The sequence below is a fragment of the Misgurnus anguillicaudatus genome, chromosome 4, assembly GCF_027580225.2.
Source record: "Misgurnus anguillicaudatus chromosome 4, ASM2758022v2, whole genome shotgun sequence".
Lineage (NCBI taxonomy): Eukaryota > Metazoa > Chordata > Actinopteri > Cypriniformes > Cobitidae > Misgurnus > Misgurnus anguillicaudatus.
The window spans coordinates 26082156-26108827 of NC_073340.2; the positions used below are offsets into that span (position 1 = coordinate 26082156).

Consider the following 26672-nt stretch of genomic DNA (forward strand, 5'->3'; position numbering starts at 1 on the left):
ACATGTACTTTTAATTGCACTAGAAATTATGTTTTTTGAGGAAAACATCCAGGATTTTTCTCATTTTGATGCACCCCAACACTTAGCAGTTTTGATGTAGTTTAAAATTGCAGTTTCAAAGGACTCCAAACGATCCCAAACGAGACACAAGGGTCTTATCCAGCGAAAAGATTGTCATTTTTGGCAAGAAAAATAAAAAATATGCACTTTTAAACCACAACTTCTTGTCTTCCTCTGGTCCTGATGCTCCAGCGCCAACTCACGTAGTGCGTTGCTACATCAAGAGGTCACGAATGACGTATGCCAAACTACACCCCAGTGTTTACAAGTGTGTAGAAAGAGGACCGTTCAAACGTTGTTGTATGTGGAATGATACTAATTAATGTCTTTGTGTCAATTTATTGTTTAAAATGGTTTGCAAACGTGCGTTTCATAAATGTAACACCTGACCTTTCCACGGCATTACGCAATTACGTGAGGTTGCGCTGGCGCGTCACAGAACCGTAGATAGACGAGAAGGTTTAAAAGTGCATATTTTTATTTTTCTTGCCAAAAATGACAATCGTTTCACTAGATAAGACCCGTATGCCTCGTTTGGGATCGTTTAGAGTCCTTTGAAACTACAATTTTAAACTACATCTAAACTGTTAAGTGTTGGTGTCCATTAAAGTCCATTAAAATGAGAAAAATCCTTGAATGTTTTCCTCAAAAAACATAATTTCTTCTCGACTGAACAAAGAAAGACATCAACATTTTGGCTGACATGGTGGTGAGTAAATTATCTGGATTGTCTTTAAAGAAAATTGACTAATATTTTTAAATGCAATAAATTGTCTATTCTTTATTTTTGTCTCTTCTTTTGGCATTTTAAAGCTAAAACCTGGTTACGATCCACCAGTGCAAAATGCATCATAAGATTTGTTCAGGAGTGTATATATATACAGTATCAAAAGTCGTAATTTTTTTTCTCACGTTTGTAATTTGAACTGATACTGTTTGACTTTTTTGTAATTACAGTTTGTTGTCCTCTTAGATTGTAATGTATTTCACCACTCGGGCGCACTCACAGACAAGGCACACACTTAAATCATCACGTGAGAGAGACAGACAGATAGACAGATAGAGAACGTGAGGTAAAAGGATCAGTGAAGCTGAGAGACGGGAAGAAAAGCAAGAGCCTGGGACACAGGGAAACGTGTGCCACGCGCTCAGCGGCATGTGACCTCTTTGTGAGTGATGCTCACGTTTTGGCCGAGTGCTTTCCAGGAGGGAATAAGAGAGAGGTTTTGAGTTGCACATGGTGGTCCACACTCATCTGACTGGCAAAAACCAGAAAGAGTGACTTGGAGAACAGCTATTCATTTCTTTCCACGTGATGGATGTTCTCCTAGCAATGTGATGGGCTTTGTATTGCTTGGTCTCATTAATAAGGCTGCTACTTTGAAAGATTGTAATTAAAGTAAAAGTGTATATACAAATTGGCCACGTGTTTTCTAGCAATGCAAAGTCCAAATTCTTTGCGATCTACAGTAGAGATTTTCAAATGTTTCAGAACGTTTTATTTTCGGATTAAATTGAAGTGGTTTAATTGTTTTAGCATGCCTGTGTTAATCTTGTCAATTTATTTTCAAGGTGCAGGGCCCTTAAAAAAAAAAACAAAGAGCTTATTGAATTATGATAGGAATGTGATAAGTTACTATAAAGAGGCAGTTTAGGCTTAAAGTGTCAAAACTTTCCATGAATAGAATGAAAACGAATGCCTGATATCCAAAATAAATGAAGTCTTTTAATTTCAAAATAATGTCAGTTAAAGGAGGTACATAGCCTTCAGAAGTGAGATTTGCAGATTTGGCTTTGCTTACTTTAATGTCATCACTCTACGCATACTGTAGAAATGGTTGAATGATGTCATCTCCCAGGTAGCACCATTTTATGGAATGAATCCTTTTTTATATAATCGTGAAAATGTGGGACAGCAGAACATCTTTTTGTAGTTCAAAGAATGTAATTGAAGTCGTGAAGTTGTATGATCTCTGTAGACCTCTGAAATGGAAAAGACCAAAATCACCAACAGGCACCTGATAGCTGCCTTTAAAAAAATTTTATTAACCTTTATAAATAAAATTCAATGTCATGTTTTATAACATATTAATTACATATTTTATAGTTCATGCTACACAATACATGCTTATTTAGCATGATTTCCCCTTAATATTTTCTCAAATACAAAAACACAGATTTTAAATTTCTAAATGCCTATATGCATGATGTATAATTTTATGGTTCATGGGGAGTTGTTAATAGTAGTGTTATAGATTTTTCTTTGGCCTTTCCTGTCAAAATGTTGTTGGTGTGTGAAATGTAGACAGTGGGAACTCTGTATATTATTTTCATCAAAGAGTTTTTAATAAGATCATATTTATTTGCATAATATGTCAGAAGCCCATTATAATAATGTCCTGTGCATTGTATTTGCTCTCAGCTTTCTTGCTGCACAGGAGGATCAAATTTTGTTTATACAGAATCAATGTTGGGATAGCTGTTTTATGCACATATTTGCAACCAATTAAATTGCATTTTTACTGTTTAAATCTCTTTTATGTGTGTCATTGGAAAATCCAATAAAATCACTTTTTGTTAAACAAACGAATTCACTAAAACGAATTGTAGATTAATTTGAAGTCACTTAAAAAAATAAGTTACCTGCTTGCTTTTAAAATTTTAAGTTGACACAACAGTTTTTACACTTTTTAAACCATAAACCTAAAATTTGAAGGCAACCAGGTAACTTACTTCTTAAGTTGAACCAACTTAACAGTGTGCAAGTCATTTAGGGGGAGTGTACACCAAAGCGTTTAAACAGCCAAAAAGCCAGGCGGACGCTAACTGTGGGTGCTTTCCAGCGTTTTTTTTTAGCCAGCGCTTTGGTTGCTATGATACTTCTGCTTTGTTTATCAGCCGTTGAATGATGCGCCGTTTGTTGTGATATTTGTCCTGCTTTTATCATGTTTTTAACTTATTCTTAAAGGGGACATATCATGAAAATCTGACTTTTTCATGTTTAAGTGCTATAATTGGGTCCCCAGTGCTTGTATCAACCTAGAAAATGTGAAAAAGAACAAGTTACTTAGTTTTGGTAAATCATTCTCTGCAAGCATGTGAAAAATAGGTCATTGAAATTTGGCTCCCCTTGTGATGTCAGAAGGAGATAATACCGCTCTTAAATCTAACAATGGCATTACCATTTAGTGCAGAGATCAGCTCATTTGCATTTAAAAGGACACACACAAAAACGGCACATTTTTCCTCACACCTACAAAGTGGCAAATTTAACATGCTATAATAAATTATCTATATGGTATTTTGAGCTAGATCTTCATATACGTACTCTGGGGACACTAAAGATTTATTTTACATCTTAAAAAAGTCTTGTGAAATGTCCCCTTTAACTATATACAAGAATGACATCTCAGGTGCACATGACAATTCTCCTTTATTTGCATAACTTTCAAAACAGCCAATTTGAAAAATGCATTCATCACTCTTTTGAAAGCTTTGAAGCCACACCACACCCTTGAGTCCAGCACACGTTCAATATATCCTGTGCAATCCTGCATATGTCTTTTAAAACATTTCCAGTTTGGTGATTCATAAATGTGAAATTTCTTAATTTTCCTATGGTCATGTTACAAGAACTACGTCATGGATACACTCTGTATTGAGCTCTCTGCAGGAATACATCACCAAACCACAATCTTGCCGGAGTCCAGCACCTAGCCAAAGGCTAGAAAAAAAACAATGTCTGCACTGTCCTGTCCCTTCCCACTGAACTGTGTGTCAACCGGCACTCAAATTACAGCAGGACATAGCACGGGGATATTTGTGTTGCAGAAGTGGATATTTTTGCTCATTTCCACATGAATGAGACTTTCCAAAGCATTGCATTTAATAATCTGCTTCAACAGCAAATGCTCACATATGGCAATATTTAAAAATCACGTGAAACACTCCAAAACGTTCAAGTGACACACTTCACTGAGACAGTTTGCTGTTGAAGTGCTTGGTGAGTCAAGAATTTACATTTGTTTAAGTTTTCTCACAATTTAGGCATTTCCTCTCATATTGTATGCTATTCTGTACCTTGACAAAACAATGGCCTGGCGCAGTCTGTTTTCTGACTTCAAAATAATCAAATGTAATTGAAAATGTTTAAGGACATGCTCTTTTTGTTAAGTTCCTCCTAAGTTCATCAGGAGGATAGATGATGTTTCAGATTCAGCCTGTGTTTTTCTACTTTGATCTATTGTCTGAAAGCATGCCTTTAAATAAACAGGTAAGTTCACCCAAAAATTTAATTTCTGATCATTGAAGATCATTTACTTACCCTAAAGTTGTTACAAATCTGCATAAATGTTTTTGTTCTACTGTTCTCATGGTAGGGAAAAATAATGGAAGTCAGTGGTGCCCCAGATCTGTTTACAATTTTTTTTTATAGTTTAGCAGAATATACTGTAAAAAATTTCTGTAGAAATTACAGTATTACTGGGTATTACTGGCAACTAGCTGCCAGTAACTTACTGTAGATTTTACATTTATGGTATTTACTGGCAGTTTGTTCAAAGTTAAATGAACATGAAACATTTTCAGTTTTTATTTTTTACAGTTAGTTACTGGCAACCAGCTGCATAATTACAGCAAATTTTTTACTGTGTGATTACAGAATTTTTAATATTGGGTAAACTATCCATATAAGCTACTGTAAAAAATATTGTTTTAGCATGGTGAAAACTAGTAACTTGGTATAATAATATTGCCTCCATCTGATAAATTGCTTCATTTGTTTCCTAATTGTTGTCCTAAAAGTCGCTTTGGATAAAAGCTTTTGCTAAATGTGTCATGAACTGTGAAACGGGTTAGATCCAAATGCAGGTTTATTGAAGAGTAATCCACAAACAGGCTAAAGTCAACAACCGGGCAAACAAACACAGCGTAGGCAATCCAAAAACAGTAGTCAATATATCCAGGCAAAGGTCAAGGCAGGCAGCATACAATCATAAACAATAAACAGGCACGGGTCAAAAACAGAAAGGCACAGAACAGGATAACAGGATAAGTGCTCGGTATGCAGACAGGCTAACAATACTTCGTAAAGTGAATGAGTTCTGAGTGAGCTATATAGTCCAGGTAATTATAACAACAGGAAACAGGTGTGGTGCTGATCAGTCTAGTGCATGGGATGATGGGTAATGAAGTCCTGAGGGTGATGTATGGGAGAAGCCTCTGCAGGCCAGCAGAGGGAGCCATGCTGGCTCTCATTACAGAGCCCCACCCCTAGGAGTGGATTCCAGACACTCCCTAGGTAGAAGCAGAGGGTGGTGCAACAGGAGGTGGTATGGTGGACCAGGTCCATGTAATGGCAAAGGGCTAGGAAGCCAGGGCAGAGCCGGCAGAGCAGGAAGCCAGGGTGGAGCCGGCAGAGCAGGAAGCCAAGGCGGAGCCGCAGGCGGAGACAGGGACCACGGCGGAGCCGCAGGCGGAGACAGGGACCAAGGAGGAGCCGCAGGCGGAGACAGGGACCAAGGAGGAGCCGCAGGCGGAGACAGGGACCAAGGAGGAGCCGCAGGCGGAGACAGGGACCAAGGAGGAGCCGCAGGCGGAGACAGGGACCAAGGAGGAGCCGCAGGCGGAGACAGGGACCAAGGAGGAGCCGACAGAACTGGCAACCAGGGCGGAGCCGGCAGAGCGGGAACCCAGGGCGGAGCCGGCAGAGCGGGAACCCAAGGCGGAGCCGGCAGAGCGGGAACCCAGGGCGGAGCCGGCAGAGCGGGAACCCAGGGCGGAGCCGGCAGAGCGGGAACCCAGGGCGGAGCCAGAGGCCAGAGAGGGACTGGATACCAGGGTGGTGCTGGTGGTATCAGGAACCTGGGTAAAAGAGAACAACAGAGAGAGGCCCTCTGGGCCAGGTTAGGCAGGGCAGTAGGTTCACATTTAGTCATCTCGGACCAGACAGTGAGGGCAAGGAGCTTGGGGACTCCCATCTTGGGACAGGCCGACAGTTCAGCACTGGCCATAGTCTTAGCGACAATAACGAGTCTCTGGAGCTTCAGGGTGACCACACCAGCTGACCAATGTGGCTCAGATGACTCACTCGGCTCAGATGACTCACTCGGCTCAGATGACTCACTCGGCTCAGATGACTCACTCGGCTCAGATGACTCACTCGGCTCAGATGAATCAGAAGACTCACTCGGCTCGGAGGACTCAGGAGACTCACTCGGCTCGGAGGACTCAGGAGACTCACTCGGCTCGGAGGACTCAGGAGACTCACTCGGCTCGGAGGACTCAGGAGACTCACTCGGCTCGGAGGACTCAGGAGACTCACTCGGCTCGGAGGACTCAGGAGACTCACTCGGCTCGGAGGACTCAGGAGACTCACTCGGCTCGGAGGACTCAGGAGACTCACTCGGCTCGGAGGACTCAGGAGACTCACTCGGCTCGGAGGACTCAGGAGACTCACTCGGCTCGGAGGACTCAGGAGATTCACTCGGCTCGGAGGACTCAGGAGATTCACTCGGCTCGGAGGACTCAGGAGATTGCAGGATGGATGGATGCAGCGGCAGCCATCTTGTGAACTGGCTCGGGTGCAGCGGCAGCCATCTTGGGAACTGGCTCGGGTGCAGCGGCAGCCATCTTGGGAACTGGCTCGGGTGCAGCGGCAGCCATCTTGTGAACTGGTGCAGGCATGGCGGCCATCTTGATAACAGGTGCAGGTATGGCAACGGCCATCTGGTGAACAGGTGTAAATATGGCAATGGCCCTCTTGATAACGGGTGCAGGTATGGCAGTAGCCATCTTGAAAACAGGTGCAATCACGGGGGCGGCCATTTTGGGAACTGGTGCAGGCCTTGCGGCCCTCTTAGAGAAGGGTGTTCTTCTGATTGCCATCCTGGACATAGATACAGGCATGGTGGCATCGATTTTAGGAACAGGGACAGGCATGGTGGAGGCCCTTTTAGGAACGGAAACAGGCATGGCTTCTGCTGGCTTTTGCAAAACAGACATGGCAATGACAGGATTGGACAGAGTAAACGTAGTGCATACAGGCGTCTGTGGGTGGTCTGACTGCCCAGCCCACGGAGCCTGATGCCTACTGCCCCCTCCCAAAAAATGTTTAGGAGTGGCGTCCACCTCCACTTCACCCACAGTGAAGGAGGACCCACTCAACAACAATGCAAAGTCAATAAAGTCTTGAAAAGACCCAATTTCCCGACTGTTGGGCATGAGGTACCGTAAATTGTCATTCAAGTCAAAAAAGAAAAATGTCCTTCAGAGCTAAATCGCCAAAGTTCACTTGATAGCTTAGATTAAGGAATTCCTCCACATATTCCTCTATCGGACGGTTTCCTTGGCGTAGTTCTAGCAACAAACTTCCTGGGTCCATATTGGGTGTGTAATTCTGAAATGGGTTATGGTAAATACCTGTAGAGTTGAGTTTGGATTTGGCTGATTGTTCCATGGTTGGTGTAGAGAAGTCGACCGGAGTGGATGAAGTAAACCGCTGGATCTTGTGTGGCGAAGTATTCTGTCATGAAATGTGAAACGGGTTAGATCCAAATGCAGGTTTATTGAAGAGTAATCCACAAACAGGCTAAAGTCAACAACCGGGCAAACAAACACAGCGTAGGCAATCCAAAAACAGTAGTCAATATATCCAGGCAAAGGTCAAGGCAGGCAGCATACAATCATAAACAATAAACAGGCACGGGTCAAAAACAGAAAGGCACAGAACAGGATAACAGGATAAGCGCTCGGTATGCAGACAGGCTAACAATACTTCGCAAAGTGAATGAGTTCTGAGTGAGCTATATAGTCCAGGTAATTATAACAACAGGAAACAGGTGTGGTGCTGATCAGTCTAGTGCATGGGATGATGGGTAATGAAGTCCAGAGGGTGATGTGTGGAAGAAGCCTCTGCAGGCCAGCAGAGGGAGCCATGATGGCTCTCATTACAAAATGTACATGAAATGTACATTTTTGGTAATTAACACAACATAGCATTTGTTCTGATTTATAAAGTTAGCCTTACAGATTTCTTTATCATGGATAATGTACTCTTTTTTTCTCTCTCTTTAAGCGTGTAAATATACCTTATGTGTTTCTAATGAATTGTAATTCCATCCACATTTTTGCATTTTGAAAAAGTATGCGTCAGTCTATTTTAGGCTGAGTGTGCACTTTATGCACTCTTAACGCCCAAGGTAAGAGCCATTGATTTTTCTCTTCACAGCAGGTGCTATTATAAATACATGTATATAGTTGCTTTCAGGAATTTCAAATCACTTTAATGCACTTAACAGCCTTATACTTTTAATACAGTGAGGCTCTGTTGTTATTCAAGGCTGAAATACAATACACTGAACAAATAAGTTTATTTATTAACACTCAATCAGATATTTTCCTGCTAGATTTTTTCTAATGTATATATATATATATCATATAAAATACATATTAATATTGCTAAAAATATGTGTGTTCACTATAAGTGATACATATTGAAATCGATTACATTTTCTCATTTATTATTACGTAACAATAAGGTATTTGTTAATGCATTAGCTAACATGAACTATCAATGAGCAATACTTCTACAGCATTTAGTAATTTTAATGTATGTTCATGCCAGTATTTATTAAAACTTTTTTTTAAATCAAACATTGAAGCGGATAACATTAGTTAATGCATTATGAACTAAAATGAATAGTGTATTGACACTAACTAGCATTAACAACAATTAATAAATGCTGAAAATCTACATTTTTTAAGTTTATTTTTGTTAATGTTAGTTAAACATTCAATAATGTTTATTAATACAACCTTATTGAAAGGTGTTACTAAAATTTTATTCTGCATGTTATACTAAAATACTATTATTCATTGCATTATTTATTATTCTTTTAATATCAAAGATTCATTTGCATTATTTGTTTAATAAATCCACGAGTATTCTGAGGCTGATGCATGAGTTGCTTTCACAAGCAAACCGTAAATCTTCTCATTGTGCTAAATGATCAAGAGATTAAGCTGATCTGAGATCACTGATAGTCAATCATTTTAATCATCATGAGCATTATTTAGGCAGAATAGCTTATGTAGTAAAACTTTTTTTTTTTTAAATCACTAAAGACAATGAATTAATCATTCCAGAGCAAATACTAGTTTCTGTTTTAGACTTGCTTGTCATCCAACCGGTTGCCATCAATCTGTTTTCAATTTGTCAGACACATGTTATAGCATGTGGTATAGTTGTTCAAATTAGAGGAGTGGCCTATTATTATGGCCTAGTTTTCTGCAAGAAACGTCACATCTGATTGCTTTAGCAACCTGTTACCAAGGTAACAAAAAGAAGAAAGACGAGTACTATCGGTTTATTTAGAAAATATTGTGTATCGTGACTTGTGTGACCATTTATTGTATATTCAGCAGGCAACACTGTATATTAAACAGCTTTATAGTACATATTGAATAGACCAGGACTAATTTTTGCACATACTCACAATGATTATAAAGTATTTCATTATAAATATTTTGAATATAAAGGTTTGAGTTAAAATTGCATTTTTGTATGTAAAGCCCTCCTTGCATTTGGATGAAATAACTCAAAAATGCCATACATGAGTATAAATTTAATGAAACATTCAATTTCATCAAGATTCAATAATGCAACTGATCAAAATTTGCAACATGCTTAAATGGCTGCTGCTATGGGTGTCTTTTTAACATTTTAAGTGTTTTCAAAGCATTTAGTCTTTATGTGAGCACTTGTGAAAGCAATTCACACCCGTCTGGTAGTTTGAGTAATGAGTTTACTAAGTGTACAGTAATATAATTGTATTAATTATATTTGTAAAGTACACTTCACAACTTTATATGTCTGTTCACGGAAGAAATTCTGGTAAGTCAGAGGTCTGTTAAGTCAAACCACGCCCAACTAATCGATCGAAACCACGCCCCACTGCTCGATCGCTTTTGATTTTTCCACTTCGTCCTCGTGTGTCTGCATGTGAGAGGAGTGACACTTTTTGGCGAACAGATTTACGGGGATTAGTCAGAAGACAGTTGTTCCCCTTTGAAAATGAAAGTCTTTAAAATCTTCAATAAACATTTCCCTGACAGTATCTCGAGTTGATTTGCATATCGTTCTCGTGGAGCTCGAGTCCATCTGGGCCCGCCCCTTGCCGTTTGACGTCACACACCTCAGTCTTTACACATGGTCATGATCATCACAAAGCAAACTCACACACATACACGCGCAACTGAAGCCGGTGCAGTAGAAGAAGAGCTCGTTTCACTTGTTCTTATTAGATGGTATTACATTTTTACCTTTTATACATTACGTTAACAAGTTAAGTTTATAAAATAATATTCGGGAAAAAGAAAGATGTCCCGACCGCTCATCATGAATCCGGTTTTCCTGCCTCCGCAAACTAACGGCGTTTTGAAGGCACTCCTGGAGAAACCTATGAAACTTCCTCTGCGCCAAGATGAAGGTGATCAACAGCTTTCAGTGTTATGGTTTACTGTTATACTTTTTACTTTAATCGGTCAGTTGATTTGTGCTAAAACAAAGTCATTAAAATAACACCCCCGTGGTTTTATTATAGTAAAAGTACAACAAGTTTTTTTTTTGCAGATTGTTTAACTCTTAGCTTATAGTTCACATTTGGTTACACTATGGTTACTAATATAGTGAGATAAATGGTGCGTTTAATGGTTATACTCCAAATACTAAAGATAAACTGTAGTAAACCCATGGCTGTTTTTATTAAGGGATAACTTTGTTTGCTTTGTAAGTCGTAGTTTAAGAATGTTTAAAACCATTAGTCATAGTAAGTATGGCTTTGATTACTTTAGTAAAACCATGGTATTTTTTCACAAAATATATTTACTACTTTTTGTGTGTGCATCCATGAACCGTTTTACCAAATAAATAACTTTGTGTTGGAGACATCACAGCTGAGATTAAAGCAATCACTCAAAATAATTACATTAAAATGAAAGCAAATATCAACATAATAAAACAATAATAATGAAGGAAAACAAAATAATTTGATGTGTATTATCTAAATACTTAATTTTCTTTCAGACTATGTGAAGGAGAGAGATAAAATTAAAAGCCTGGAGGATGAGGGATGTGCTCCACAATCTGCTTTCCTGGGGCCAACGCTTTGGGATAAAACGTTGTCTTATGATGGGGATAACTTTCAGTTGGAGTACATGGACCTTGAGGAGTTTCTGTCTGAAAATGGTATCCCTTCAAGCCCTGCACAACATGACCCAAGCATCCATCGCCAGCAACAACAACAACAGCAGCAGCAGCAGCAACAGCAGGCTTCAATACAACAGGGCCCCATCTCAGTCATGGATCTCAGTAGTCGGGCCATCAACTCCATCCACACAGGCATGGTTCCTCAGGATTGCCTTCACAGCCCAGGTAGACCAGGTAAAATTTACTTTTATAATGTCCCACAGTGTCATTCCTGACCTAGTTGTTGCTCATTTCCCTCTTCAAATAAAACAGTCCTTTAAAATGGGTCTTTATATGACAGTGTGTGGGTGGCAAATGTGAGTGTATGTGTTTTATTTCGTTAGTGTGGGAGCTTACAGTGTTACTGTAAGTAATATGTTTGTTCTAGAGATTTTTTTCTGATTTGTCAGCAGATATTTGTATAATATCTGTAATTTTATTTTATACTTATACCAAATTTTCCACCCTTAGAAAGCCTTATAGAGTTCTGTTAATGGAGAAGTCAAACTTGACCATTGGTTTTGTCCCCTCACTTACCCGTTAAAGTTTCAAGTTACTAAATTTGCATGTAGTCAAAACAGACATTTTCGTGTTTGTACGATTTTAGTGTAATTTCCATAAATAGTCTGGTGGATATTTCAAGTTTCAAGATAAAAAGGTTAATTTATGTTTTTTTAATTTGCAGATTTACTATCGAAAAGTTATTAACTAAAACAATAATGTTTTTGATAAGTTTGATATTAGTTAATAATATGATATCTTAAGTTTTTCAAATGGTTGTAATTTTATTGATATGCACATCAAGTGTGAATGATGATCATTTCAATTCAGATACACTGCAAAAAAATGACTTTCTTACTTAGTGTTTTTGTCTTGTTTTCAGTAAAAATATCAAAAAATTGTTAAATTAAGATGTATTTTCTCGATGAGCAAAATGACCTAGAAAAATACATCTAGTTTTTATACAAAAAAATGTAAACTTTAAGTGAATTAGTGCTTGAAACAAGCAAATAATCTGCTAATGAAATAAGAAATATTTTTTTGAAATAAGTTTTCTTTTTTCATAAACACTTTTCTTATTCCATTGGCAGATTTTTTTTGCTTGTTTTAAGCACAAATTCGCTTATAGACTTTTCTAACTTTCATTTTGCTCATCAAGAAAATACATCTTTATTTAAGAATTTTTAGATATTTTTACTGAAAACAAGACCAAAATACTAAGTAAGAAAGTAATTTTTTGCAGTGTATTTTGAAATTTGCATCCTCTTGCAGTATTTTGATTAAAATCCTGTAAAAGTAGATCAGTTATAAAATGCTCTCCAGAAATGTATCATGATGAAGAAAAAATAAATTGTCTTTTATTTTAACAAGCGACACGTACACACAACTTAAAAAGACAAACATGTCTCGGTAGTGATTTAGTATTGCAGTCGAGTTGTTGAGTTTGCATTATCACAGTGTCTTTTCTGCCACCTAGTGGTTAACAATACTCATGACAGCCTTTCTACCTTTCTTAACTAAATTATCCTCTGGGTACAGTTAATTAAACAGTGTTTTTTTTCTTGCAGCTTTGCCTTCACGTGATACGCCAAGTCCGATAGACCCAGAGACCATTCAGATACCAGTGAGCTATGAGCCGGATCCAGCAGACCTCGCACTCTCCAGCGTACCTGGCCAGGAGATGTTCGACCCACGAAAGCACAAGTTCTCCGAAGACGAGCTCAAACCTCAACCTATGATCAAGAAAGCACGCAAGATCTTCATTCCTGATGAAATGAAGGTAATTTGGGTCTGGTTATTCAGTCTGTTCACATAGACACTCGTGCATGTCATGAGTCTCTCAAGTTTGGTACTTTTACCATTGAGCAGCTGGACTACAGGCTCTCACTAAGAAGCTTTAGTCCCTTCATTCATCCTTTGCTAGCTAGTCCCACGTGATCTTATTTTTCCTGGTACTGATCCAGTTCTGCTGGGTTTAGGATTAAAGGATTTGGCTTTTTTAATTTGTTCAAGTAAAAGTGGATCCCTCCCCAGCTTTGCAGAGTAAATTGCTCAAAGCTGCTCAAAGCAGTGAACGCATGAGAAGATTGTCGTCACAATGATGAAATATGATTTATCTTTGATCATCTGTTCCACCAACAAAATTCTGAATTACAAAATAAAATTCAAAATGCATTTTTTTAGCCTGAAAGAATGTGTTTAGACAAGTTTAGTTTGTTAAATAACATTTCAATGCATGTTAATGCATTTTCACAGGTTTTCTGACTATGGCACACATAGTACCGCATTTGTAGTCATTTTGCAGATCTGGCATGGCACAAATGCCCTGAAAGTGAAGCCAAGACAATTTGATCACCCACTGGTGGCTGGCTGCTGTATAGGTCATAAACATGTAAACAAATGGGACGTGAGACTAATAATCAAAATACACTTCAAATAAATTTTTTGTAATGGTGGTTTCTGCTATTTTAGTTATTTTAATGAACTTAAGTGTTAGTTTTTCTTATAAATTTAGTTCAAGTTGGTAATTAGATGCTATTATAAAGGGGTGTGATGACTTGATTTGTGTTGATGGGCGGGGCCCTGATTCCGTGGCTCCGCCTCACGATCACTAATGTGCAAACGCAGATCTTTTTGACAGGCAAGCCTTGTTGAGTATACATGACATAATTATAAACAGATGTGATAATGTAATAAACGCATATTAATGTGATAAGTGTGCAAATGTGCAAGGTTTCACGGTTCAACATTCCATATTGGGTATGTTTCTAATGAATAGTAAATATCTTGACACAAAGTAACAGGGCACTCCCCCATCTTTACCCCCCTCCCCTTTTGTTCTACATATTTTGAGCAGGATGAAAAATACTGGTCACGACGCAGAAAGAACAACATGGCCGCCAAGAGGTCACGGGACGCTCGGCGACTCAAAGAAAATCAGATTGCCATCCGGGCTGGTTTCCTAGAGAAAGAAAACATGGCTCTTCGGCAGGAAGTTGCCGACTTACGGAAAGAGCTGGGGCGCTGCAAAAACATCTTAACAAAGTATGAAACTCAGCACGGCCCTCTGTGATGATCTGGGGCGTATGAGGTTCCTGCATCCCTGGCCTTTCCAGTCTGAAGGACAATATTGTTGGGTTAAGGTCCTGCTTTTCAGCCAGCCCACACACCACAATCTGTTCCTGGCACTTTAGAAGGCATTTTATGTTTATTTGATATGTCTTTTAGAGAACTACCCACTCTATTACTTGTTATTGCAAACAAACCCATCATAGTTTGCTCTTTGTGTTACTAAATTCATTATAGTGTGTTATAACACAAAAATTTTCCCTTGATTTGTTGTAATTTATCAATTTTTATGTGATGGAAACAGAGTTGGCAAATCATCTGTTGTCTCAAATCCATAATGTTATCTGCTGTATGAAGTACTGTGCATTATGGGTTCGGGCGTGTAAAGTTTTGTGTTTCTGTAAAGATGTTATTCTCACAGACAGAACAGAATGTAGCAAGTTTAAAAATGAGAGTTTTCATTTATAGAGTAAAACAGGCCATTTAAGATACTTAAATATCAAACTCTGAATGTCCGTATGAGAGCACACTCTTAAAAATAAAGGTGCTTAAAAGGTTCTTCACAGTGATGTCATTTTTGGTTCCTCAAAGAACAATTCAGTCAAAGGTTCTTTGAAGAACCATTTCTTTCTTACCTTATAACCTGAAGAACCTTTTATCACCACAAAAGACGTTATTTATTAATTGTTATTACAATGGTCACCTTAATTATTAATTCATAATTGTTTTTCATTGTATGAGCTTGTATGAAGTCAGAGTTATTGTTCAGTGAAATGATCCATTGTACGCTGATTTTCTTTCTGAAACTGAAAGTGGATTGTGTGGTACAGTAAGTGAATACTGGCGAACTGTACTATGATAATCTAATTATGAGATTTGATTTAAATTCTTGAAATGACCTTACTCAGTTAATATTTATAGATTTATAGGTTATGTTTTCACACAATGTTCTTTACATTAAGAAAGATGATTTTATGGACAAAACACTAAATCACAAAAAAAAATTCACAGGCAGGTTAACATTTTTTGCATTCTTTAGAATTGAAACTGTGATGAAAAGAAAGCACATTGAACAAGGTTTTAAAATCCTGACACCTTAACGCAAGTCATTGCTGACACAAGGTGAGATGAACTTGTATGTTGAGTATTGAAACAGATGATGATGTGTTGCCTTTTGCTGGTCAGTTGTAAAATGAATGTAAGTACAGTGTATTTAATGTCTATTGCTTTATTACGACCAAATTATATAAAATACAATAAGGTTTTATTGTTATATTGAAATTAAATGTTTTTACAAAGTTATTTTTTGTACAGTATTTTCATATGGATTTCTGAATATTTATAATTTAATATTTCTATATAGGCATCAAAGAGGCAACTGTATGGGCATCAGCACCATAAACATGTGACCATATTTTCTATAATTTATAGTCCATTCATATAAGGCGCTTGTATAAATTACACTTGTGTAAAATATTTTTATTTCATGTTTTTTTTTTTTTGCATTGGTGGTGATGTACAATCATGACATATAATATTTTTTTTGTCAAACTTGATAAAAGAACGCCTTTTCTTAGCCATATTTATAGGTGGTTTTCCAGACAGGGATTAGCTTAAGCCAGGACTAGGCCTTAGTTTAATTATGAAATATAACTAGTTTGAATAAACATGCCTTACTTAAAACATTACTAGCATGCATTTTAAGGAAAAACAAAGGGCACTGATGTATTTTAAGATATGTCAGTGCACGTTGTTTTCAGTTTGAACAGCTCTTATATTTATTTTAGTCTAGGACTAGTCTCTCTGTCCGGGAAACCGCCCCATAATGTTTAGTTGAGAATTTTAACAAACAGAAATGTCTTTAATATGAAATATGTTATATTGGAGCATGTTTAAATATTAACATTATTTTTTTCTTTAGATAATTAATTATTCAATTATTTGAAACATGTCGTCTGTTGTTGTCCTTTTTTAGGGTCCTTTCTCTTGTTTCAATAATCATTTTAATAAAAGCTTATTTCTGGTGATGAAATACATATAAAATGGTTCAGTAAAGTATATTCAATTGAGTAACCTACATAAAAAATACACACTCAGAAAAAGAAAATAAAGGCTGGCATTGGGCCCTTTCAAAAATGAGACATTAATTTAGTACATTAAAGGTACCTTTATTATGTGGAGTATACACTTTCTATGGGCATATTCTAATACTACTGTATAATAATTATAATAGTATTAGTGCTATAGTTTTATGTAATATTACCTATAGTAAATTGATAAACTGTACAGTAGTATACTTTAAAATTTACTATGGTAAGGTTCAAACACTATAACATTTTAGTAAAGCATATTTTCATGTGGGAATATAACCAGTAGCCTATGGCAGCATAGTCATAATGCAAAAAATGCAGTTTTCACATTAATTAAATTCACACATTCAGTTTTTGTTTCTTTTATGTAGGCAGATGAAACACATTAAATATTGAGACCAGAATTTAATAGAGGTGAATATACTGTATCCACACTGCTTACAGTAGTAAATAAAATTTAGAAGAAAGAAATATAAAAGGACCACTAGAGGGCGTTATCAATCCAAATTTGATGATTTGCCTTTAAAAGGATAGTACACCCAAAAATGAAAATTCTGGAATAGTTTTCTCATCCTTATGTCGTTCAAAATCTGTATGATTTTCTTTTTTTCTGATGAACACAAAAGAAGATATTTTAATAAATAATGGTAAGAACACATCTGATTGCAACCATTGACTTCCATAGTAGGAAAAACAAATACAGCGAAATTCAATGGGTACCATCACTGTGTGCTTACCATCATTTATCAAAATATCTTTTTCATCCTTTATCACAATATTTCCATAATATTTTTTTCCTACTATGGAAGTCAATGGTTACAGTCAGCTGTGTGCCTACTATCATTTATCAAAATATCTTCTTTGGTGTTCATCCGAAAAAACAAACAAACATTTAAACAGATTTAGAACAACATGAGGGTGAGAAAATGATTTTCATTTTTGGATGAACTGTCCCTTTAAACCGTCATCAATTATCTATCCTAATAGAATATTTGTATACTTCCATCATTATTATCAACAGCACTGTCATCAACCAATGTAATGATAAAGTGAAATGACCAGGGGGTTCTAAAGTGGTTTTGATTTTTATTAAACAAAATATATTTTTTTACATATTAATAATACAATAATCATAGAAATACATTTATTTTAATGTATTAATAAGAGATGCAGGTTTAAAGTAGGTCAGCCATTGAGATTTGGGCCTAAATTCCTTTCCAGAAATTATGTGGCTAAGCCGTACAAGTACTTTCATATGCATGCAAACAGCTCAATGTGCTCTCTCTCTCTCTTTCTCTTTCTCTCTCTCTCTCTCTCTCTCGCTCTCTCTCTCTCGCTCTCTTTGCCTTTGCATGTTAGCAGTCAACAGTATAACAGTCACTACACAGTGACATGTGTTCTGGGCAGACCCTCAGTACGTGCTGCTTCTGGGTGTGGCCTGCCTGACCTCTTAGGTCAAACACAGATGACTTCCTGTGGGGATTATGTGGCATTTATCAAATGGACTAGAAGTTATATAAAGCCATTTGTAAATGCAGAGGGAGCAGATTGGGATCTAACATTAATCCCAGCCTGCATTCAACCTGGCTGCAATCCAACTGAAAGAGAAGAACAGGGAGCAGGAATTACAGACTGCACACAAATCGCACCATGAATCTGCGCTGTTCATTCTAGACACCAAACTGTCCTGAACATCATGCATAAACCAGCACAAAATAACTAATTTAAGGGACGATGATCAATATTAGCCCCATGTAATTGTTTGGGTAGGCATATTTATTCTGGAAATGTTGTCCAAATGTTGAAAATGGTCTGGATTTGTGAGTCATTGTTGAGTTGATGTACATAAATAAAGTCATGCAAGGGCATACAATTAATAAGCTTTAATTTAGCAATTTACACTTGAGCATAAATGAGTACATAGTACACAGTGCAAATATTAGTACAATACAGTACAATATCATTTTCTGTATTAAATATTATTAATATAGTATATATTTTCTACTTTGACTGATTTGTTTTTTTAGAACTTAAAACTTTTAACCAAATTTTATATAAATAGCGATTGCATAAACACTGCCAGAAAAAAATGGTCCCAAGCTGTCACTGGGGCAGTACCTTTTTTAAAGGTCCTCCTTATAGGCTTACGCTTTAGGTACAGCTGTAGGCTATACACTTTGTAAAATATGTAACTTTGAGCTACAAATTTGTTTCTTTGGGATACTAATATGCACTTTTTGGTAAAAAAAATATTTACATCTGTTGTTAATATAAAGCAAAGGTGCACTTTTTTAAAAGGTACCGCCCAGTGACAGCTAGGGACAATTTTTTGACCATTTTATCAATATATATATATTTATTAGGCCATGCAATTTTAATAAATAAACGAAACAGATATGAATTAAATGCTTGCATTTAGCCTTTGTCCAGTGCCATATATATTTAATTTTTTGTCATTATTATTATAATATGAAATTATTCTTATAATATACCTTTTGATAACAAATTTGAAACATTCAAAATGAATAATTTACATACTTTGTGCTGTACACCACATATACAACAGCCTTTTGACCAATTAGCTGCAGGCAAAATTACATCTGTCAATTTTTCACGGCAGATAACATTGTGACTGTACACGTGCCAGACATCTGTCCTGTTTAGGCATGTGTCTTCTGCTGACCTCTATCCAGTGTCCAGAGGATAAAATAACTCCATTTCCATAATGAAATTGTCCATAATGAACTAGTGAATGTAGATGGATGTTCTGAAATAAAGAAAAGCATGACCATTAAAGATAGCACTGACTAGGCTGCTAATGGCAAAATGCTGTTTGTTTTGTCAGTTTACTGCAAGGAGAGTCATGTTACGTAATACTGATAAGGTGAAACACTGGCTTTTTGGAGAACAAATAGCAAAAATATGTATATAGGCAATGTGCATACTGTGCACATCTTATTTTGTTATGGTAGAACAACAAAATACTTTAATGTAAACTCTAGATAAATGTATGAATCAGTAAACGCTTTCGAGCAGTTTGCATTATGTTACTGCAACATCACAAATGTGAACTTCCACAAACTAAATGTAAGATCTGCCCAAACTGAAAACAACTTGCACTGACATATCTTAACTCTTTCCCTGCCATTGACGAATTATCTCGTCAATTAAGAGAAAACATTTGCTTAAAAAAAGTGTTCCTGATGAATTTTTATGTTAATCTGCAATGCTTTGATGCATTTTTTACATCTGAGGTACTAGATGACTTTCCCAATTTATGAAAAAACTGAAGCCATAACGTGATTTACTCATTTTAAACTCTGTGTATGTTTTGATAATCATTCTGAATCTGATCTCTAGAAAAAAAATGCAATTACTTCAGCTTTTTGCTAAAATAAATTGTATTTTTAAAAAATTATATATATATATATATATATATATAATATTTTAGAAAAATATAATTATTTAAGAGTTTATAAGCAGAGAAAAAAATATAGACAGGATTTTTTTCCCCATTTTGTTTGTTTGTTTGTTAGTTTTTTTTTTTAAAGCAGAGGGTCTGTTCTTTCATTTGATATATTTGTATGTTTATATATTTTTAGAAGAAAATTTTCCTGAAAGGCATTTAAACTTTTGTGAAAATAACAAAAAATGCTGGCGGGCAACTTAAAAAAAAAGGCTGGTGAGGAATGAGTTAAAATACATCAGTGCCCTTTGTTTTGCCTCAAAATGCACACAAGTAATGTTTTTAGTAAGACGTGTGTGTCAAAACTAGTTATATTTCCTAATTAAACTAAGGCCTAGTCCTGGCTTAAGTTAATCCCTGTCCGGTAAATCGGCCCATAAAAAGCCCACATTGATCATTTTAAATAAAATATTACATATTACATTTACATTTTTCCTTATTTATTAATTGTTGGCAAATGTAGAAAAGTATTGATGTACACAGAAAAATAAATGTTTTCTAAATGAAAGATTTTTCTCCTTTAAAATCAAATGCTTTCGTCTTAGTTCTTGTCATGAGTAAAGATGAGTTTAGTGCAAAAGATATTGCAATTAATGTAAACCATTAAGTTATGCAAGAGTATATTATGGAGGTCTATATAGGTCTTTTTCGGAAGGCTGCTGCTTTTTTGGCCAATAAGATCAATTTATTTGATATTTGTCAATATATTACACATACAATAAGCACACTGTAAAAAAATTTGCTGTAATTATGCAGTTGCCAGTAACTTACTGTAGAAGATAAAGACTGAAAATGTTTCATGTTCAATTAACTTTAAACAAACTGTTGCCAGTAAATAACATAAATGTAAAATCTACAGTAAGTTACTGGCAGCCAGCTGCCAGTAATACCCAGTAATACTGTAATTTCTACAGATTTTTTCTACAGTTTATTCTATTTCAGATTTATTCATTGTTTATCTAAAATGCCTTACAAATGAGGAAGAAAATTTTTTGCATACTTTATAACATAATGTACCAAAATGTTTTTTTGTTTGTTTTTCTACAATTTTTTTTTACATAATTCCAGTAGAGTGACATGTTTGCCAAGTTTTTCGCAGCAATGTCAAAGGTTCTTAAAAAAACATGTATTTTTCTTAACTTTATTGAGTCTAAGTTTTCACTACAAATAATTTTTTGTGCACAGAACAGTTCTGTGGTTCCTGATAAAGACCTTTATTTTTTAAGGTGGACTGTGATGAGAATTATAATCCATCAGAGCAGACATGTGATGTAGGTAACATAAATCCTCAAGTGCCATCTTCCTGTACATGCCATTTCATTCTACAACACTGTAAAGCATCACGTCAACCATATTGACAGTAACTTACTTTCTCTAGAGTCTACAGTATAAAAGAAATGTGCCATTGAAAATGTGTCAGACAACTGCAAACAAGCAGACAAATGTTGATATGTAACCCTTCTCCTTACAACCCCAAGCAAAATTTCTAAGAGTATTTTTACTGTATTTTTAAAAGTGTATTTAGAAGTTTTACAAAAGAGAGCAAAAACCTCAGTAAACATTAAACGTGTCATACATTAAATGGGACAATGAAACGAACATTCATCTTACCTGGTTCAATCCAAGTTAGATTGAAATGTTATCTCTTTCCGAGCATAAGATTTGTGTCCATAAAAGAACATCAACAGCCTTTGGACATATGAAGCCCATCATTACACCAGTGTGCTTTTCTTCTCACGCATGTCAGGGGTCAGTGGCGCAAAGTTGGAGGCTGCTGTGTTATTCTGCTCATTATACCGGGACGAAGTCGGGGAGTTTTGCATCACCACAAGCCGTATGGGAGACTGTTGCTGGGGGGCCGGGGGCTCCGAAACATACTCCTTCGAAGGGTCTTTGCCACGGCAGTCGTACAGAACGCAAGAGATGAGAAAGACCAGGAGCAGGATCACGTAGCTGGCGATAAGGATGATGAGATTTAGAGTGACTGGATCAATCTCCAGGTAAAACTCCATGAAACCCATGGCAACGCAGCATCCCTGACTCCGCGCTCGGAGAGAAACGTGGGCACCACGGACTCCCGTCAGGCTCTTCGGCAAACCATAGAGTAATATCTTAGGAATATCCCAATGAGAAGTGCAGGGCAATGCGTAGAGATCAGAGTGGAGATGTCACTCTGCAGTTCAAAGACTTTAATCCCTCCCCTTCTATTTTACCAACCTTGCAGCCAATGATTAAAAGCTGCTCACTTTAATAGTTTAAGCTGCCATTTTAATTTTGCAAACTGCACATTGCAGAATGGATTTTGTAGCAGCAGTGAAAGGGTGGACTAATGTTTTGCATGTCCAACCTCGTGCCCTTTTGCCAAGTGTGCGTCAATGTGGGATTTTATTAAGTACTGTGTAATGAACGACTTCTTAGTAATGTCATTATAAATGTACTGTGACATAACATCAAATCCAAAAAGAAACTCAATAGTTTGTTTTATGGTATTTGGAGATAAAGGAACTGTGTTTGGACACTATCCTGTTTTTGTTTTTTAATGTAATATCTGCCACTGCACCAATTATTTGCATTTTACATGTTTTTTTGTCACATGTTATATTTTTTAAAATTTAAATTATAATATTTATTGCCTAAAACAATGGTTTACGGCCCCCCTTTTCTGATGCAGGCATTGTTTATATCAAACTGTTAATATCATGGCCAACAATGTAGATATTTGTTGGGGTACTAAGCTAAGGTAAGGTAAACCAACCATCCTCAATTGGCCGATGTTCATGTTAGGGGATATTGTTGAAATGAAGCGAGAAAGAAGAGTGCTTTTCTTTTAATCTGGGTTTGCAACATCTGTCTATTCATGTCAGCATCTTTTACAGCTGTGCGGTGGACGCCAGCACATACAGTCCCACCTGCTTAAACTTTTAAACAAGGATTTTAGTAAAAGGTGCCAGATAGGCAAAAGAAAAAAAAAACTGAGACCCATAAAGGAGGTCACAGATGGCTCCATGTTAAACATACGTGACATAGATTCAAGCTAATAGATGTAAAATAACCACTCATTACAACCGAGGTATGCAGCAAAGCATTTGTGAATCTACAACACGCACAACTTGAGGTGGATGAGCTACAACAACAGAAGACCCCACCGGGTACTACCCATCTCCACAACAAATAGGAAAAAGAGGCTACAATTTGCACGAGCTTACCAAAATTGGACAGTTAAAGACTAAAAAAATGTTGCCTGGTCTGATGAGTCTCGATTTCTGTGAAGACATTTAGATGGTAGAGTCAGAATTTGGCATAAACAGAATGAGAACTGGGATTCATGTCTTGTTACCACTGTGCAGACTGGTGGTTGTGTAATGGAGTGGGGGATGTTTTCTTGACACACTTTAGGCCCCTTAGTGACAATTGGGCATCGTTTAATTGCCACGGCCTACCTGAGCATTGTTTCTGACCATGTCCATCCCTTTATGACCACCATGTACCCATCCTCTGATGGCTAGATAATGCACCAAGCATCCTCAATTGGCTGATGTTCATGTTATGGGACATTGTTGAAATGAAAGCAAGAAAGAAGAGTCCTTTTCTTTTAATCTGGGTTTGCAACATCTGTCTATTCATGTCAGCATCTTTTACAGCTGTGCGGTAGACGCCAGCACATACAGTACCACCTGCTTAAACTTTTATACTTCAACGAGGATTATGGTAAAAGGTGCCAGATGGGCAAAAGAAAGAAAAACTGAGACCCATAAAGGAGGTCACAGATGGCTCCATGTTAACCATACGTGACACAGAGTATAATCTGTTTAGAGTCTAAATGAATGTGATGCTCTTGTTTTTGTGCATCTGATTTTTGACGTCATAAACTGATCGGTGTGCACAGCACCGCATGAAATCAAACACACTTGCAGTCTTTGCTGTTAATTTACCAAAATGATCAAAGGATTTAAACCCTTTTCAGGTGTTCATCCAATAATGGGCACTCATGCAACGTAACCAATGTCACACAACAAAAGTGAGAGAAGGGTATAATGTGTAGTGTAGTTGAACTATGACGACAGAAGAGGTGTGTGACATCAAAAAAGCAAGACATCATAATACAGCGAGAGCGATTCGAGTCGACTGCTGTTTCGAATCACCCTCATCGTATTTTGATGTCATCTGCATGTTGGTCTGCGCGGCGCTGTATGAAGTTGAACACAACCGTTGTCATAGTTATTGTATTGACTTATCACGAGAGAACTAAATGTTTTAGGGCCTGTCCACATGCACGTACATGGGTATTTTCAATTTTCTATGCGGTTTAACTGTTCGTCCACACGCAAGTGCAGTATTAGGTGATTGAATGTCCTTTTAGGGTGAAGATTTTTAGAAACTCTGTTTGGCAGCATTGTTGTGTAGCTAGTGTAATATGGAGTGAATTCTGTGTCATACAACAAACAAGTCCAGCATGTTGCAAACAAACTCAATCTGCTTTGCAAAGGGAAAACTCAACTCTCAAACAAACAGAAAATGCTTTGCAAATACAAAAGGCAATTTAAGATTAATATATAATATATATTTGTATATTATATTGTATAAATATATAATATATGATTTTTATTATGATACAAATAATATTCTTTCTTTTTGTTTACTTCCCATCTATACATTAATGCTGTGTTCTGGGAAATATGAAGTACTTTTGTACCTGTTTACCACTAAATTCCTCATCTACACCATTAGCTTGCATGTAAAATATATATTTTTTAATGAAAAATTCACGTTAATTATGATCGAAATTTGATTTAATTGTTTTTAGATATTGATCTAGATGTTGTGTGTTATATTCAGCCATCTGGTGTTAAGAAAAAAACATAAAATAATTACAGTTTTAAAAAAAAAAAATCGACCAGCAGAGGCCCATAGAGACCCATTCATTTCATTGGAATTACTGCTCATATCACTACTTTAGTGATACATTTTGTGAATTTACAATTTATGTATATATAAACATTATAAAGGACATTAAAAATAAATATTATTTCAAATAGTAGATTTTTTGTAGTTTTTGATGCATTTTGAAGTGTCTGTTTTTACAAAATGCCACAGAAATTTGACTGAATGTAAATGTGTGTGTGCGTGCATGTGTGTGTGTGCGTGCCCACGTGTGTGTATGTGTGCGCATGTGTGTGTGTGTGTGTGTGCGTGCATGCACCTGTGTGAGCATTTAAGCCCACCAATTTACATCCTTGTTTTGCATCTGTGGCAGTCATACCTTTGTGTGTTTGAGTGTGATTGAGCATGTCGTTTCTATATTGCATTTGTGCTCTAGTACCAGGCCTTCTTTCCTGTGTTGAAATTTTCAGATTTATTCTGGATGCATTGATTTTTTTGACAAATTAAAAGAATAAAAGGAATTTTTTGCATTTCCCATTCATTATTAATTGGGGTCATTTTTACCCCCATGGGCCTCTTTTGGTAATTTTTTTTACACATCTTTAGAATGGCCGAATCAAGCCCATTTTTTATAATATGAATATTGACAGATATATCTAGAAAGATGAAGGGAACCATGTTTTTTAACTAAAGAAAAGTGGCTTGGGGGTAAGATTCACCCCAAGGGACTTTTAAGGGTTAAGCTGCTTTCATTAAAAAACATCTTGTACTACCCTAATTTTAACATATATCAGTGACATTGTTTGGTCTCAAGATCCACCCCTGTAGTGTTTTTGGTAAGGTTTGTTTGTAAAAACTTCTTAAAGGGGACATTTCACAATACTTTTTTAAAGCAACACTAAAGAGTTTTTGCTCTTTGCTCCCCCTACAGGTTGGAAGCGGAATTGTCCATTACCGCTGTCGTAAATAATTTAGCCTATTGCAGTAAAGCTGGCTCTGATTGGATTGTAGGTATGCCGTAAAGCAAGTTTTTGTAGTTTTCACTCGAACTACAGGACCGCGACCCGATGGTCCTTAAGTGCGGTTTTGGTCGATAGAGGGCTGCAAAGCGAATGTGAAAGTCCCGTTCTCTGTTTCGAGTGGATGAACGACTGAAACTTTTTTAGAAACGTTATTTTAAGGTAAAAAAAACTCTTTAGTGTTGCTTTAAGATGTCAAAATAAATCCCCAGAGTACGTATATGTAAAGTTCTAGCTCAAAATACCCCATAGAGTAGCATAGTGGCACTGTTTTAAAGTATGAGTCAAGTTTAATAACCAACAACCTCAAATGAATACATTTTCAATCATTACATTTCAATTTAAGCTATTCCTCCTACTCGCTACAAGGTCAGTCTGACTCTCCCACGATCTGTCCATTTTACTAAATCTCCTGGATATTGCACTGAAGGCCAGAAGCAAAAGCCCACTGATAAGGAGCAGAAGTCCAAGGATAGAAATGGTTGATCCATGAGTGCTGAAAGTGTAGGCTACCGCTGTGACTGCAGTACCAATGATGAGAAGAACCACGCCGAAGGGAAGAGTACAGCGAGAGCAGGACTCCTCTGCTCCTCCGGTGGCTATGTCCAGCTCTGTCCCATTAACCATGCTTAGATTTTTCATCGCAGGAAGACCATTGTTCAGTGAGTGTCCAGTTAAAACAAATGCAAGGAATAATTCACATTTGTCTGGTTAAAAAAGCAGTGGATGCTGCTTTTCAACAGTGATGCTGAGATTGCGGCATATCTGAAACATTAAAAGTAAGCTTGAAAGCAAGATTTAATATAACAAAGATAATTCATGAAGTCACGGTTGCCACAAAA

General features: G+C 36.8%; 2 protein-coding genes across 5 annotated transcripts; one reads left to right on the forward strand and one right to left on the reverse strand.

Annotated features, from left to right (window-relative positions):
• Window positions 1-10244: 10244 nt before the first annotated feature.
• Window positions 10245-15676, forward strand: hlfb (HLF transcription factor, PAR bZIP family member b). 4 transcript variants are annotated; one of them, XM_055176623.2, is made up of 4 exons: window positions 10245-10547; window positions 11144-11491; window positions 12874-13085; window positions 14160-15676. In XM_055176623.2, exons 1-4 carry the CDS (start codon window positions 10439-10441, stop codon window positions 14376-14378), a joined length of 888 nt encoding a protein of 295 aa, XP_055032598.2. In that variant the 5' UTR covers window positions 10245-10438; the 3' UTR covers window positions 14379-15676. The 4 variants fall into 4 exon arrangements, with proteins under 4 accessions (XP_055032598.2, XP_055032596.2, XP_055032599.2 ...); XM_055176621.2 differs by having other exon boundaries at window positions 10252-10547; window positions 11144-11500; XM_055176624.2 differs by having other exon boundaries at window positions 10254-10547; window positions 14163-15676.
• Window positions 15677-17567: 1891 nt separating this feature from the next.
• On the reverse strand, window positions 17568-22220 carry smim36 (small integral membrane protein 36). The gene is made up of 2 exons (XM_055175235.2): window positions 21542-22220; window positions 17568-19231 (listed from the first exon to the last, which is right to left on the reverse strand). Exon 1 carries the CDS (start codon window positions 21949-21951, stop codon window positions 21643-21645), a length of 309 nt encoding a protein of 102 aa, XP_055031210.1. The 5' UTR covers window positions 21952-22220; the 3' UTR covers window positions 17568-19231; window positions 21542-21642.
• Between the last annotated feature and the right edge of the window lie 4452 nt (window positions 22221-26672).

What these genes read in the sequence shown, in the direction of transcription:
- hlfb (XM_055176621.2), top strand. Translation starts at nt 10,439, where the DNA reads ATGTCCCGACCGCTCATCATGAATCCGGTTTTCCTGCCTCCGCAAACT. An exon ending in TCCTCTGCGCCAAGATGAAG is followed by an intron (nt 10,548 to 11,143) that starts GTGATCAACAGC and finishes ATTTTCTTTCAG; the next exon opens with ACTATGTGAAGGAGAGAGAT. An exon ending in TCATTCCTGATGAAATGAAG is followed by an intron (nt 13,086 to 14,159) that starts GTAATTTGGGTC and finishes ACATATTTTGAG; the next exon opens with CAGGATGAAAAATACTGGTC.
- smim36 (XM_055175235.2), bottom strand. Translation starts at nt 21,951, where the DNA reads ATGGGTTTCATGGAGTTTTACCTGGAGATTGATCCAGTCACTCTAAAT.